This window comes from Ipomoea triloba, chromosome 5 (genome assembly GCF_003576645.1).
Source record: "Ipomoea triloba cultivar NCNSP0323 chromosome 5, ASM357664v1".
Lineage (NCBI taxonomy): Eukaryota > Viridiplantae > Streptophyta > Magnoliopsida > Solanales > Convolvulaceae > Ipomoea > Ipomoea triloba.
In genome coordinates this window covers 2,360,534-2,376,055 of record NC_044920.1, presented here as the reverse complement: position 1 = coordinate 2,376,055, position 15,522 = coordinate 2,360,534, and the positions used below count along the sequence as shown (strand labels likewise).

The following is a 15,522-nucleotide window of genomic DNA, read 5'->3' as shown; positions in this document are numbered from 1 at the left end:
CATTATGGAAGTGTTTGGTAAATAACTATTAGCTGATTGGATGAGTAGGTTTAACTAGTTAATAACTGATTGTAAAAAAAAATATTTGGTAAATTAATAATGTTAGCTGATAGCTGATTCCATGCAAAATGATTTTTTTTTAAATCTAATTGAAAAAACTACTTTGAACAGCTTTTTGAATTCTAATTTGAACTTTAATTTTAACATTTTAGAGCAATAAATCATTAAATTGTTACGAAAAATTTAATTAATCAAACACTTAAATTGACTGTTTAATCAAGTCAAACAATTAATAGCAATCAAATAAATCAAAATTAACTAATAAACTAACTACGTTACCAAATAGGAACTGTAAAAAAATGAATAAAGGTAGCATAAAATCATTCCTTGTGAAACAATAGTTGCACATTATGAGCAGGACTATGTTACAGCTAAGTACACAACAATATTCTCTTCTTAAATCTATTTAAAAAAACTATAATGTCACTATTAATACATAAAAATCTCAGAACAATATGAACAAGTTTGCAAACCAGGGCAAGGACAACCTGAACAGGCAAGAGTGGTGTAGGACAGGACAGAATTCTAACCTGAACCAATGTTGTTGGTAACTATACAAGGGTTTTTCAGTTGGGCGGTTTACAATCTTCGAGGATCACGATTCACGAGGACACGTTGAAGTGAAAGAGCCAGGAGATTACAAAGGCGAAAACCATACAGGCTAGCATGAAGTTGAGAAACCGATGACCTTGCCAGAAGCGTTGAGACTCTACCTGGGGCACTGGCCTGGATCCCGCTACTGCAGCAGCAGCATTCGCTTCACTCCACAGCTCAATCGACTCTGCCTCGTTCACGCATACAACATTGCTAGCAATTGATCCACAGATCTCACAAATCCTGCAGACAAACCGATTTAGGAAAAAAATATAACGTGTTTTAAGGAAACAACCATCAGGCTATTTTCGGGTTTCTAAGTCCAAACAACCATCAGAAACAAATATTTAAAACTAAGAGTATAAAACTCATGCAAAAGAGAATATGGAATACAAACTTTGAATCTTGACATTTAAGTTGGGATCAATTCCCAGGTTTTTTACTTCTGGAATAGCATAACCACTCAAAAAGCTTAACCAAATATCAATATTTATTCTCCAGGTAAATCTGGGGAAGGCTTATAAGGAACTTTAGGCCCTCGGGGCATCTCAATGTTGGGTTCTGCCATCAACTTTGGCGGGCCTTTTACACGTCACTGTATACTTTTATTAGGATCTGTTCCAGGAAATATTCGAGATAATATCTTTCCTTATCAATTGGTCTAGAACTCCCACTTCACCGATCAAACGGGGAAGATAATAGTTTAGAAGAATAAGCTCCCGATGTTGATAAGTAGAATTTGAGAATTGAGATGCAACTAAAAATAGGGAATCACGTGCTAACTTAATACTATCCAATAGGAGAGAAACAAGTCTGTAATTTGGAGAATAAGTTTAACTCAGCAAAAAGTCCGATCAGATTAGGAAACAACAGTTAATGACAATAACACGCACTTATCTGATAATAGAACTATTACTTGGTATTGGCAGAACAAGTGAGCCAAGAAAGCTAGTGAGTGGTAGGTAGGATTAGACACGTTAGCATGAATCTGCCTCGGTGTCCATTTTGGTTATTTATACCAAAAACGCTAACTACCTCCATTGGTCGAGCGCTCTGTTACACAACCACGGCCACCTTGTCCATTGGTCGCTTGCACCTAGCGACGCACATCCGAGTCTTCCAGCTCCAACCGACTAGTTTGACCATGGCATCCGGGTCAAGGCCCCCCGGTATCACACCAAGGCCTATGCCAAAGCTAGACACGTGACTTAGGCCGATTGGGCCAAGAAAAAAACATAGAATTCTTTGCCTTTTATACCAACATCAAAATTCATTGAACAAAAATGAGGAAAAAAAAGATACTATAGGCCACAGTTCAAATCATCGAATGATAGGAATAGGAATTATACCAAAAAAGGGTATAGAAACTAGCTATTCTGTCAATTAAAAGATCACGTTGTGTACTCATGCTTGCAATGATCAAAGTGGTCCACATCAATGCAAGACAAAAGTGTACGCTTGAATAACTTATGTAAGATCCTCCTATTATTATTTATTAGACTAAATCCCGTCTGTATTTGCTGCCAGTGATCCTAAAGTAACCTTTCGGGTTAAACATTAAACAAATCGAACTGTAAACAAATCAGCGACTACTGCCCAGACGATGCAACAGATGTCTACACTCCAAAGTTACTTACGAGGGCACACCGTTTTCTACAGCAAGACAAGTTAACTAGAAATCGGGAATCTGTGTGCATTAGAAGTTTTGTACATCCTGTGAGCACTACAAGTTTTATAAAGTCAATGGTGAACCAAACCCCAAACAGCAAAGAATAATATATTCATAGCCCCTGCCACATAATTTTGTCCACTCTTTTTTTGTCTATCACTTCATGATTCTCCCCAGACATAAAGATCATTGACCACTCAACCTTTCTATCCTTCAAATATATATCTTCACTTTACACATCATTCTGGCATTGCTTTCCCTAATAAAGCTTCCACTAACACTCAACACAAAGTTCTTTATTTACTGTTGTATGATACATCCAATCCTTCCCTTTTAGGTCAGCATCTTAGGTAAATGATCACTAACATCTGAACTTAAGAACAAGGTTTGGGAACTAAAAATGCATATAGAAGAACTTCCAATCCCAAATAATCACCCATCAAAGGCATTTGCAAGAATAATTCCAACAAGCCCGCATAGGCAACTCAGTTGGTCACGGGATGAAGTTGGGAACAAAAATCAAGGATCGAGTCTCGCCAACAGCAACGTGGGAGCAACCTCTCAAAGTGAGAGGTCCTTGTGTGCACTAGGCAAAGTTTAGCCTCTGTGTTAAGCTCAATTACAATGATGAAATACTCATACTTTGTTGTTGGGCCTTGAGCTTGGGGATTCAACCTTTTGGGAAAAGAATAATTCCAACAAAGTAACAATAGACAACAGATTCATAGTTAAATTTGAGTATGTTTAATGTAAGAGGTTACCTGTTTCCCTTAATCTTGAACCAGGCCTCAGCACAGTGTTTGTGGGCAGCAGCCAAATCATCCTTGCAAGAACAACCTAGTTCAATGAAGACCCCCCCAGTCCCGGAGGGTTCTTGATTCTCTGAATCCATGCTCAGATGGCAAATCCTGCAATCCCTATCTGTTCTCAGAAAATGCAATTTGGTTTCCTCTTTTGCATAAGCCCCCTCCAGATCCACCTCCACAGAGCATTCCGACACGGAAGAAATCCTCTTCTCCGGCAGCACGCCGGAAACTTCAGGATTACCCACCTCCACAGCTTCAGAGGAGCACGGCCGGCCACCGCTCACGGCGGCTGAATTGCGCCGGCCGCCGTCCCCGCACTCCCCAGCTTCTAAATCAACGCCGGACTTGTCTAAAGATTGCATTTTTAGCGAGACCCAGACCACCAATCCGCAGAAAAAGTTCAGGTTTTCACAGAAAATTCCCGCAAATACTAAAATTCCTCCAAAGAATCAAAAACCCAAAACCCCACCGCCAAATGCCACCTCTCTCTCTCTCTCTCTGTGCTTCAGAGAGAGAGAAGTTACGGAAGAAGAAAAGTTGCAAGAAGAAGTTACCAATTCAATTTGAAACAGCTGGTGATAATCGCAGGCGCTTGAAAGATTCACTCCGAATTATATAAAATAAAAAGATTCAAACAATGAGAGTGCATCAATATTTAATATATTATACCGCTATCAGAGCATGATTTGACACCATTTTAAGTGGTTTTAAGGATGATTTTACTCGTAGATTTTGGGTTTAGGTAAATAGCTTTTGGTTAATATCACATTTCTCGTGATTAAAGAGAATAAAAATGGCACCACCTTTAAAGACCATAAAGAGTTTCCATGTGAACACATACGTGGCCAGTAAGGTTCAATCGCTGAAAAGGCAATAATTACTTGCACTGAAATGATTAAAATAAATAAATAAATAAGATTGTTGGCGAAAATATCTCTCCAAATTCTATCTTTCAAACTCCTGTATTGTCAGGATGTTGAACCGAATCGTGCATTGTTAAAATCAAATCGGAACCAAAATTGTACAGACGATTTCAATTTCGGTTAAGAATCGGAACTCATAAAGTTTTGGTTCTACTCTCAAAAAAAAAAAAAAAGTTTTGGTTCTGATTTAAATCGGAAAAAATTAAGATGATATTACAAATAGAAAAGTAGAAAAAAAAATATCGTATTATAAATTGTATTAATATATTTTAATGTACAATTGTAATACGAATATAAATTATATTACAATATTTTATAATATTACACGAATCTTAATTGTATAAGACTATTTTGTTCGCGAAGTTATAATAGAGGATTTTGTTTTGATTAATACTCAATAGTATATATTACGTTGCAGGAAGTATATGTACAGTTATATTACGATTACGATTAGTAATTTTAATCTAAAATTGTATTACGAATGGGAAAGTATGAAAGAATATATTGTATTAGGAATTGTATTAACATATATTAATGTACAATTATAGTACGAATATCTACCAAAAAAAACAATTGTAATACGAATATGAATTGTATTACTATAGTTTTCAATATTACACAAATCTTAATTGTATATGATTGTTTTGGGCAAGAATTAAAATGAAAGATTTTGTTTTTATTAATAGTATAGATATAGAAGTATAAATTACGTTGCAGGAAAGTATACTACAGTTATATTACGGTTAGTAATTTTAATGTAAAATTTTATTACTTATAGGAAAGTATGGAAAAATATATTATATTAAAAATTGTATTAACATATTTTAACGTACAATTGAAGTACGAAAATAATTAATATCACCATAAACTACATATATGTCTTTTTTTAGTACTACTTTTTTGAATACTACTAACTCTATTACAATGTACTATCTGTTCATAACTACTTTTTCAACCTACTGAAGCACAAAAAGTCAACAATCACCTCCACGGCTCCACTTAGAAGGAGCCCACTCCCTTTCATGTGGGAGTGTAAACCGGGTGCCACTAGACCACAAGGTATAAATACCAAAAAGTAATTTTAAAAGTAGAATTGAAAAAAAAAAAAGTAGAATTGAATTTAAAGTTTTTAGTTAAAAAAATAAAATATTTTCCGCATGACTAATTGACTAAGTGTCCAGTATATACTCTATAGAAAGATGATTTTTATTTTTTCTTGAAAACATAGAAAGATGAATTTAGGTGGAATGTTTGGTGTAAAGATATTTTATCATACAAAAAGTTTTTATTCCTCTTTCAAAATAAAGTTTTTTATTCTCTTTCTCTCTCTTTTTAATGAGGAAAACCCACACTAAAATATGCACTGAATAACCCCTACTCCTGTATAATAACTCACAAATCGCACAAAAAATATATTGTGCGGTGAATTCGACTGATTTATATCCTTTTTTAGTACTACTAACTCTGTGGCCTCCCAGTTGAAAAAGTTATAATCATGTCGTTCGATCACAAGGTCTTTGGCAATTTTTTTTTTGAAAGGAAACATCAAGACTGCATTAATAATTAACCAGATGAGAAATACATGCCGTTGGAACAGACAAAAACGACCCTAGGACAAACGCATGCAGAACCAGTTGCCCATGCTAACACAAGAGCTAAATGATTCGCTGACCTTTTGACATGATGAACAAATACGTTCCCAATGTCACTAGCAATATAACGACATTGCTTAACTAGCAAACCACATACGACAAGTCCAATAAGTTCGAATTATAACTAGAGCGAAAATTAAGACTATCAGACTCAATAATATAACTATGAAAACCAGTAGACTTTAACCACGTAAGGGCCTCCTTAACGGCCACAGCTTTGGCTAGGTAAGGGTCACGATCACATCCAAGACGAGCAATATACGTCGAAATAAATTTACCTGTGTGATCCCTAACCACAGCACCATAACCAGCCCCATCTTCAAATACAGCAGCATCAACATTGCATTTTAACCTGTTAGCCGGAGGGGAACCCAACTAGCATTGACCAAAGAGCATTCCACATTCGAGATGTCTTTGGAATACACCCTGCACCATAAATCACATAAACCCTCAACATGTCGTCTCAAACCATCAACAAAAACTAACACACCCTTCCAAGCACGGCAAATTATTGCATGGACCATGGTCCACACAGTTATGTGGACCAAAAGTAAAAAGTACATTATTTTTGTACTGAAGGTACATTATTTTTGTACTGTAAGTACACTATTTGATAGTATATATCAAATAATGTACCTTCAGTACAAAAATAATGTACCCTAAAATAATGTACTTACAGTACAAAAATAATGTATCTTCAGTATAAAAATAATATACTTTTTATTTTTGGTCCACCGTGATCCATGCAATAATGATTGTCCAAGCACATAATACGAGAAGATGTATCAATTTGGTCCATAAAGTATGGGCAAGATAGCTTTGATTATGGATTCCAACTTCCAAGCCCATATATAGCCCAATAAGTCTCAGAATGAATAAATTAGACAAATCTGGCCCTAGAATTGGCAAGAAAAATCAATTGAGTTGTAGAACATTTTAATATATGATCACAACTTAGCTAAACCAATGATATAATACGCTAAAGTTCAATCAATTTTATTGATCAATTAACACAACAATAATTATGAAATCAAAAAAAAAAAATTTGGAAGGTTTATTATATTATAAATCATTATATTCATGTCATCAAATCAATTACATTACTTCTCCAATCAATCATTGTATTAATTTACTAGTGACTATTGTGGGATTGTCACAAATAATCAGTAGCGTTTAATATGAATACATTTAGTTCCACAATTTTATTGATATTCACATTTAATTATCTACTATTATAATTTTTATTAAATTAATGTTACTATTTAGATTAATCAGATAAATTTATAATTTTAACTTCCTATTCTTGTTGAAAAAGTTCATAAATGATTTAATGGATAATAATTTAATTGAGTTTTTTAATGAAAAATTATATTTCTCTATATTATGTCATTATCAATAACTCATTTCATCAAATCAATTTTTTTTTGAAAACATCAAATCAATTAATTCAATCAATCATTACATTAATTTCACAAAAGATTATTTGTGTTATTGCCACATTTAGTAAATGACCTTTAATCAAAACACATTTAATTATTAGTTATAATTTTCATTAAATTCATGTTGATATCTAACACAATTTGGTAATGTCACAATTTTAATCTCTTATTTTATTAAAAAACATTTATAAACAATGATTTAATAGACTAATTATCTTGTTTTCTATATTAAATCGTCTATGAGCGTGTTTTAAGCAAGACTAAAAGATTAAAAGTGTGAAATTACCAAATAGTCTCAACATTTAAAGTTAGTTGAATATGAATGGTAACAACTGATCAAATTTGAAAATATCTCCAAAGTTGTGGAATTAAATATGGTTAAATTAAAAGGAGAAAATTACACTTTTGATCTTATGACTATAGGGTCTTGTTAATTTCAGTGCTCAATTTTAAAAATTAACAATTTAGTCGCGTAACTATGTAATTTTTAACACATTTGGTCCACCCCGCCAAATCACCGACCAAATGTCGCCGGAATCTTTTAATCCATTTTAATTTGTTTAATTTGGGGGCAAATCAATCATTTCCTTCTTCTTCATTCTTCTCCGTTCTTTTTCAGTTATTCTTCCTACACAGTCTGAATTATTCTTCCTACACAGTCTGAATTCTTCATTTGGCTGCTAATAGTCTTCGTCCTACACAGTCCGAATTCTTCATTATACTGAAGAGAGGCGTGGGAACTGCGACATTTGGCAGCTAATTTTATGCGCAATTAAAAAATACTTATGGTTTCCTTCGTCTTTCTTCGAACGCTGGTTTAATTGAAACATGTGTTCCATCCCAACTAAAAGCCTAAGCTAGTAGTTGGATTGCACTTTTTATATTTATATATTATATGCTCAACATGCCCCCTCACATGTGCGGGCCAATTTCTTTTGATGGGCTCCAAGCAACACGTGGACCATATTCTCTTCTTTTATCAGGTGACACGAATATTCGAACGCATGACTTTTGCCATGGGGTTGGCTCTAATACCAGATGAGAATTGTATTATATGATTAACTGTACAATGAGAATACAATAAATATATAAAGATAATAGTAGAGACCAACTAGAATACTAACACTAATATAATCCTAACACTCCCCCTCAAGCTCAAGAGTGGTCGGAACAACATTGAGCTTGCCAGGTAGGAAAGAGAACCGAACACCGAAGAGGGCTTTTGTAAAGATATCAGCTAGCTGATCCTTGGTCGAAATGAAATTAACCTGCACTTCTTTCTTGGAAACCTTATAACGAACAAAGTGATAATCAATCTTCACATGCTTCGTCCTAGCATGAAAAACTGGATTTGCACATAGATATGTATCACCGAAATTATCACACCAAAGCTTAGGAGTAGTAGTTAAAGGCAAACCAAGCTCCTTCATATGTGAAACCAACTACGTCACCTCAGCAGAAACATCTGCTAGAGCCTTGTACTCAGCCTCGGTAGAAGAACGAGCCACAGTTCATTATTTATGACACGTCCAAGAAACAAGATTGACACCAAGAAAGACCGCAAAACCACTAGTAGACTTACTATACGATCCTCCGGATCTCCACCCCAATCCGAATCAGAAAAGGCATGAATACCAAAGGATTGAGACCTGCAAATCCAAAGACAATAATGAATAGTGCCTTTAACATAGTGAAGGACCTGCTTAAGCATTCCCTAGTGCGCAGTGCTAAGAACATGCATATGCTGACATAACCGATTAACTGCAAATTAAGGCCAGATTAGGACGAGTGACCGTAAGATACTATAGGGCACCCGCAAGACTCCTATATTGTGTCGGATCTGCATATGGCGTAGTAGACCTATCAGCTACCTGAACCAAAGACACAGGAGTAATTAACGCCTCAGAATCAACCATACCTAGAAAGAATGAAAGACGGCCCATATCACACACCTTAAATTCACGATCCATACGAGCCACAAGATCATTCACACAAGCAGAGTCAGAACCCATCACTAAGATATCATCAACATATACTAGCGAGTAAAGTTGCACAACACTAGTAGAATAAATCAACAGACACCAGAAAATCATGCAACCGAGTGAACCAGGCCTGGGAAGCCTGTTTTAGACCATATAGTGAACACTGCAAAAGGCACACACTCATCATAATTATTGAGAATAAAATGTATTAATAAACAATGAAATAGGCCTATTTCAAAAAATGTCATTCTAATCTAGGCTTATTTCGTAAACTTCATGTTGTAAGTGATGCAGGAATTGGGCTTGAATCCATAGAGTGGTAGGAGCCCGGGAGTTGAAGAGGGATGTAAGTTGTGCTTAAGGAGCCAATGAATGTGCAAGTTAGGCATGAAGGCTAAGAAATGATGGGAGTGCAAATTATGCTATGGTGCAATGTTTACAGGATTAGTATAAGTGGGGTTAGGTTCAAAAGGACCAGTTAATTCCCATCTTTAGATATCACCATTCAAGGACAAGACGTCTCTTGTCTTCTCTCTTCCTATATTTTGGGCAAGCTTAATTGCTAGTCTCAATGTGAGACCGTCTCACGAATTTTTATTCATGAGACGGATCGGGTCAAAATGAAATATAATACTTTATTAATGATTTAGTAGTATATTTGTTAGTATAAGTATTACATTTCATCTTGATCCGACCCGTCTCACAAATAAAGATCTATGAGACGGTCTCACACAAGTTTTTGCCGATGAATGATAGTTCATTTCGGTTTGTATTTAGACCCTCTTTTATATTATATTTATTCACAGTAAAAAAGAATTGTTATTATTATCTTCTTTTTTCTTTTACTCCTCAACAACCTTATTATTGTAAAGTATAGTGTTCGTTGTCATATTATTTATTTACAGTATAAAAGAGTATTATTATTATTTTTTCACTCCTCAACAACCTTATTATTATATAAAGTATGGTGTTCGCTGTCAATTGTGCTTATATTGATCTAATTTTGAGATAACTTTAATTTAACAAGGCAAAAACTCGTGTGGCACTTGTTTTACGGATTGGGTCAATATGAAAATGTAATAATTATACACGAGAAAATGTAATACTTAAGGAATGCAATTTTTGTTACTTATAAAGGAAAATGTACAATATTACTTTTACATTTTAATTTAAAAATATTACATTTTTTTCCTCAAAAGTATTACACTTTTCTTTATACGTAACAAACATTTTATTCATATTACATTTTTCAGTATACGTATTACAGTTCTATTTTAATCCGACCCGTCTTATAAATAATAATTTGTGAGACGGTTTTATAGGAAGGTGTTCTAAAAATAAATTGTTTTTTTTTTTTTCAGTCTTTACATGTAAGATATCTGTTCTCTATTTTTAGAATGTATGGCTTATAATAGCATACTCGCAAGTCACCATTTTTCCAAAAAACGAAAAAGATATATAAGATTTCCGACCAACTATCATGGATTATAGATAAGGTCGAGAAAGAAAATGTAATAAAGGCAGACCAATTATTATGAAAAACACGTGTTGTCCTATCAGGTGACCTGCTACGCATGTTATTCTTGTGCACATATTCCGCTTAACCATGATAAGATTTTTTTTTTTTTTTATATAAGTAGTTGCACGTATTTAATGATATTTTTTTTAATAATTCAGGTTTTTCACGTTCATAGTTTCACCATATTATATTCTAAATCTCATAAATTGGCCTCAAGATTCATGAAAAAAATAAATTTTTAACTACATACCTAAATGATTTTAGGTTTATCAGCTTTTGCCTGTACACTTTACTTACTAGAAGTTTTTAACATTACTTATTGATAAACGTTGATTGATCGACTATTTGAGCTATCCGAGATTTATTTAGTGAGTCTTGTGTTGTTGTCATGTTTGACCGATCGAGAAATTCTAAAATCAATTATAGAATGCTTTGCAAGTATGGGGGATGAACCCATCATCTTCAACTGCTAACTCTTCAAATATATATCTGCTCTGGGCTTACACAAAACGTATACTAACGTTAGGTTGGCACATAACTCTACCCATCAGAATTTCCCATTTGTCCATCTACAAGAGATCAGAGTCGATTCTCGACCACATGTTCATTACATTTGAATGGGTATCAAATCCTTAGGATGTGTTTAGTTCGTACACGGGAATCAGAATCGGAATGGGTATCAAAAACTTGGTAATGGTAATGAGTTTTAGTGAAAGTATTTTGCATGTTTGGTATTAAGGTGGAATGGAAATAATTATTAATAGTTGGGGAAGAGGAGGGTAAGGGAAATGAAACCCTTATTTTATTAGGGAATGAGTTTTGCAATTAATAGAGTAATCAGAATCCATAGTAGTGTTCTAAAAACCTACCAACCAAACAATAACAATGAATTTGATACTCATTCTTGATAACTAAACCTGTCAACCAAACAAGGTAATGGTTTTGGTGAAAGTAATTTGCATGTTTGGCAGTAGGGTGGAATAAGAATTATTATTAATAGTTGGGGAAGTGGAGGATGAAGGAGGTGAAATCCTTATTTTATTAGGGAATGAGTTTTGCAATTAAGGGGTAGTCAAAATTCATAGTAGTGTTCTAAAAACCTGTCAACCAAACAATAACTTTGATACCCATTCTTGATAGCTAAACTTGTCAACTAAACATACCCTAAATATTTAGCACTTCGAATCAAAGTATTATTGTTAAATAATATCGGGATCCAACATAACCTCTAGGATAAGTGTTGAAAATGTTAAGTGTTGAGAAATCAAAACAAGAATAAAGATCAACAATGGTATGTAGAAAGAAAATAGGAATGTACACAACAATTTATGTGGTTGGACTATTTGCGTAGTGGTTCGATTGTTGTATATTGAGAAAAATATCAAATAGACTCTCAAAGTTTACACGAAAATAAATTTAGTTCTCTAAACTTTCAAAAGTGCAATTAACACTCCAACTAGTTATTTTGATGCATTGAAACCCAAAATTTGATTAATGACCTTCAATAACAGGTACTTCCAAGTCATTCTCATATTCTGAAAATTCTAGTGACTGTCGTTAGCCGCCGGCTTCATCCAAATAGAAAGCAACAAACAATTACACAAATATTTTTTAGTTTCAATTAAGGGCCTAATTTTATTGGCTCTTATTAAGTTGGAGATTATTAGGTTTGTAGATATATAATAACAAGAGGGAGTATAAATAAGTGCAAGATTAGAGAATTGAATCCTATTTAATTTGTTGGCACATGATTGTAGGGCATCTTATGGGTGCTTTATTGTGAAAAGTATGGAGCTAACAATAAACTAAAGTACTAATACAATTAACTAAAATTAATTATAGCACAAAAACCTTCTTTTTTTTTTGTGCATAATGGGTTAAAGAATAAATATTTTTCACAATACATATCACACTAAATGGAATTAAATTATATATTTTATTAAAATTAAAATTGACTTACTTTTACCATTAAGTTAAGGGTCAAAGCATTCTCTTAATAAATTATGGAAGAATTGCAGAGTAGAGCTAGAGGTTGCATTTAGAGCAACCTTATCAATGGATTATTTGGGGTTTACAGTACAGTGCAATATGATGTGGAAGTGAAAGAGTGCAAGAGAGAGAAGAAATAGAAGCATCTGCAAATAAGAGATATTGGAACAGTAATTAGAGGAGAGAGAAAGATTTGAAACAAAAAAGGAAGATCGTGTGAACTGCAACTAAGGCACCCAGCGGGCGCGTGCAGTGCACGCGGGCGCGCCTAGACATGCCTGTTTTTAATTTTTTTTTTTTTAATTTGATTTTTTTTTAAATTTTTTTTCTTCCCCTCCTATTTTCTCTTTCCTAATCATACTTACAAAAACTCTTCAATTACCGCAAAAAAACTCCATTGATGATAAGGATGCTCTTAAGAAGCATCTATCTAACTAGAGTGCTAGAGCATATATATGTTTTTTCAAAAAAAAAAAAAAAAGCATATATATGTTCATACCTAACTCAACTTATAAGATACCAAACTTTCATGATAAGCTAAAGTGGCATCAATGAAAAAGTAAACGATTTCATCAACTCAAAGATGGTAGAATCTAATGACAGCAACATATTATATGTATTTTGTTAGACCATTATTGATCAATTTTCGATTTTTTTTTAATAATTTAAAAGTAGAAGCATTATGCGAGATAAAAGTCGAAGCAATATATATTATGTTTTTGAAGAATTTATTCTCGTTTGATATAAATTGTAAGCAATAGTGGTTACGTTGCCAATTGTAGTAGGAATGGCATAAATCGTAAGCAATGGTGGATTGGTGGTTGCCAAATGGAGTAATAATAAATAGTCGTCATTCAATCATTAATCGGGTGTTTGGTTGGCAAGAATTGCAATTCAACGCCAATATAATTTCATAAAAGTAAAAACTACATTGTTTGATTGGAGGGAATCACAATTCCCTCAATTGAATAAATTGTAATTTAAAGGTCCCCCATATAATTTGGAATTCATCCGTACAAAGAAAAGGAAAAAGGAAGAAAATGACATATTTACACTTAAATATTATTATTAATATTATTATACAAGGGTATTTTAGTCTTTATATCATTTCTCTCCTTTTCATTCCGAATAATATTATTCTCCCTACCAAACAATATAATTTGAATTCCTACTTAATTCCCATTTTATTCTTTTTTTCCCACCGAATTACAATTCCTTTTGCCCCTTAATTCCTTTCTTCCAACGAAAGGTCCTATAATATTCTTTACTCTAATATAAGGTGGAAAAAAAAAAGATTCCAATTTATATAGGCACTATGGCATAAACGATTTTTTAAACTCAACATCATAGAATCTAACAATAGCAATTTATAATATCTTGTTAGACTGTTATCAATTCGATCCTCAATATTTTTAAAAGTATTAAGGTAAAAGCATTATGTGAGTTAAAAGTTGGAGCAATATATATACTTTGTTTTCTAAGAATTTATTCTCGTTTGGCATAACGTGTAAGCAATGGTGATTGTCAAATGGAGAAATAATGAATAGTCGTCATTCAATCATTAATATTCTTTACTCTAGAATAAGTAGAAAAAGAAGATTTCAATTTATATAGGCAATATAGGATTTTAAAATATTTATATTTAAAAAAAAATAACACACAATTTTCCAAACTCTATATCTTAGAATCTACCGATAGTAACTTATAATATTTTGTTAGACCGTTATTAATTTGATCCTCGATCTTTATAAAAGTATTAAGATAAAAACATTGTGCAAGTCAAAAGTTGAAGCAATATATTTGCTTTGTTTATTATCATAGTTAGTTTATCAGTCAATTTTAGCTTGTTTGACCACTATTAAGTATTTGACTTGGTTAAACAACTAATATAAGTGTTTGGTTAATTAGTTTTTTGTAAGAGCTTATTGCTCTAAAATATTAAAATTCAAAAAATTGTTGTAACAGTCCGTTTGGTTCTCTGGAAAATATTTGAAGGAAATGGAATTCAAATTCCATTGGAAAATGTTTTCCATCACCAAACAACATAAAACAATTTCCCTTCCCTTTTAGGAAAACATTTTCCTTGGAAAATGTCCAACCAAACACTCCCTTAAAGATTATTTTGCATGTAATCAACCATCGACTAACAACTAATTTACCAAACAATTTTCTACAACCAACTAATCCTATAATCTAATCAAACTCACTAACTCATCAATCCCCTAACAGCTATTTGTTAAACACCTCATTATGTTTTTTATAATTTTATAGCATAAAGTGTAAGCAATTGTGGTTGCCAAATGGAGTAATAACATTGAATCGTCCTCATTCAGTCATTAATATTCTTTATTCTAAAATAAGGAGAAAAAAAAAAGAAGATTCCAATTTATATATGCACTATGGGATTTTAAAATATTTAAACAAACATAAATGATTTTCTAAACTCAAGATCTTAGAATATAATGATAGCAACTTATAATATTTTGTTAGACAGTTATCATTGATCCTCGATCTTTTTAAATGTACTAAGGTAAAAGCATTCTACAAGTCAAAAGTTGAAGCAATATGATATACGGAGTATATATAGATGTGTTAGCGAACAGAATTTTTGGTAAACTATTCATATTTGTGTTCAGTAAGTGTTCATTTATGATCGTTTACTTCGTTTATTAAGGTAAACGAACATAAATGAACAAATTTTAAAGCTTAGTTTATAAATGAACAGAGTCTGAACTGTTGTAGGCTTGTTTGCTAAAAGCTCGTGAGCAAGTTCGTTTAATGTTCATTTAATAATGTTTACGAACATGCAATTAATCATATATATATATATATATATATATATATATATATATATATATATATATATATATATATATATATATATATATA

At 32.8% G+C, this 15,522-nt stretch overlaps 1 protein-coding gene across 1 annotated transcript; it reads right to left on the bottom strand.

Moving 5' to 3' along the window:
- Window positions 1-343: 343 nt before the first annotated feature.
- On the bottom strand, window positions 344-3,914 carry LOC116018839. The gene is made up of 2 exons (XM_031258848.1): window positions 3,085-3,914; window positions 344-897 (listed from the first exon to the last, which is right to left on the bottom strand). The coding sequence occupies exons 1-2, from the start codon at window positions 3,489-3,491 to the stop codon at window positions 663-665; spliced, it is 642 nt and encodes a 213-aa protein (XP_031114708.1). The 5' UTR covers window positions 3,492-3,914; the 3' UTR covers window positions 344-662.
- Between the last annotated feature and the right edge of the window lie 11,608 nt (window positions 3,915-15,522).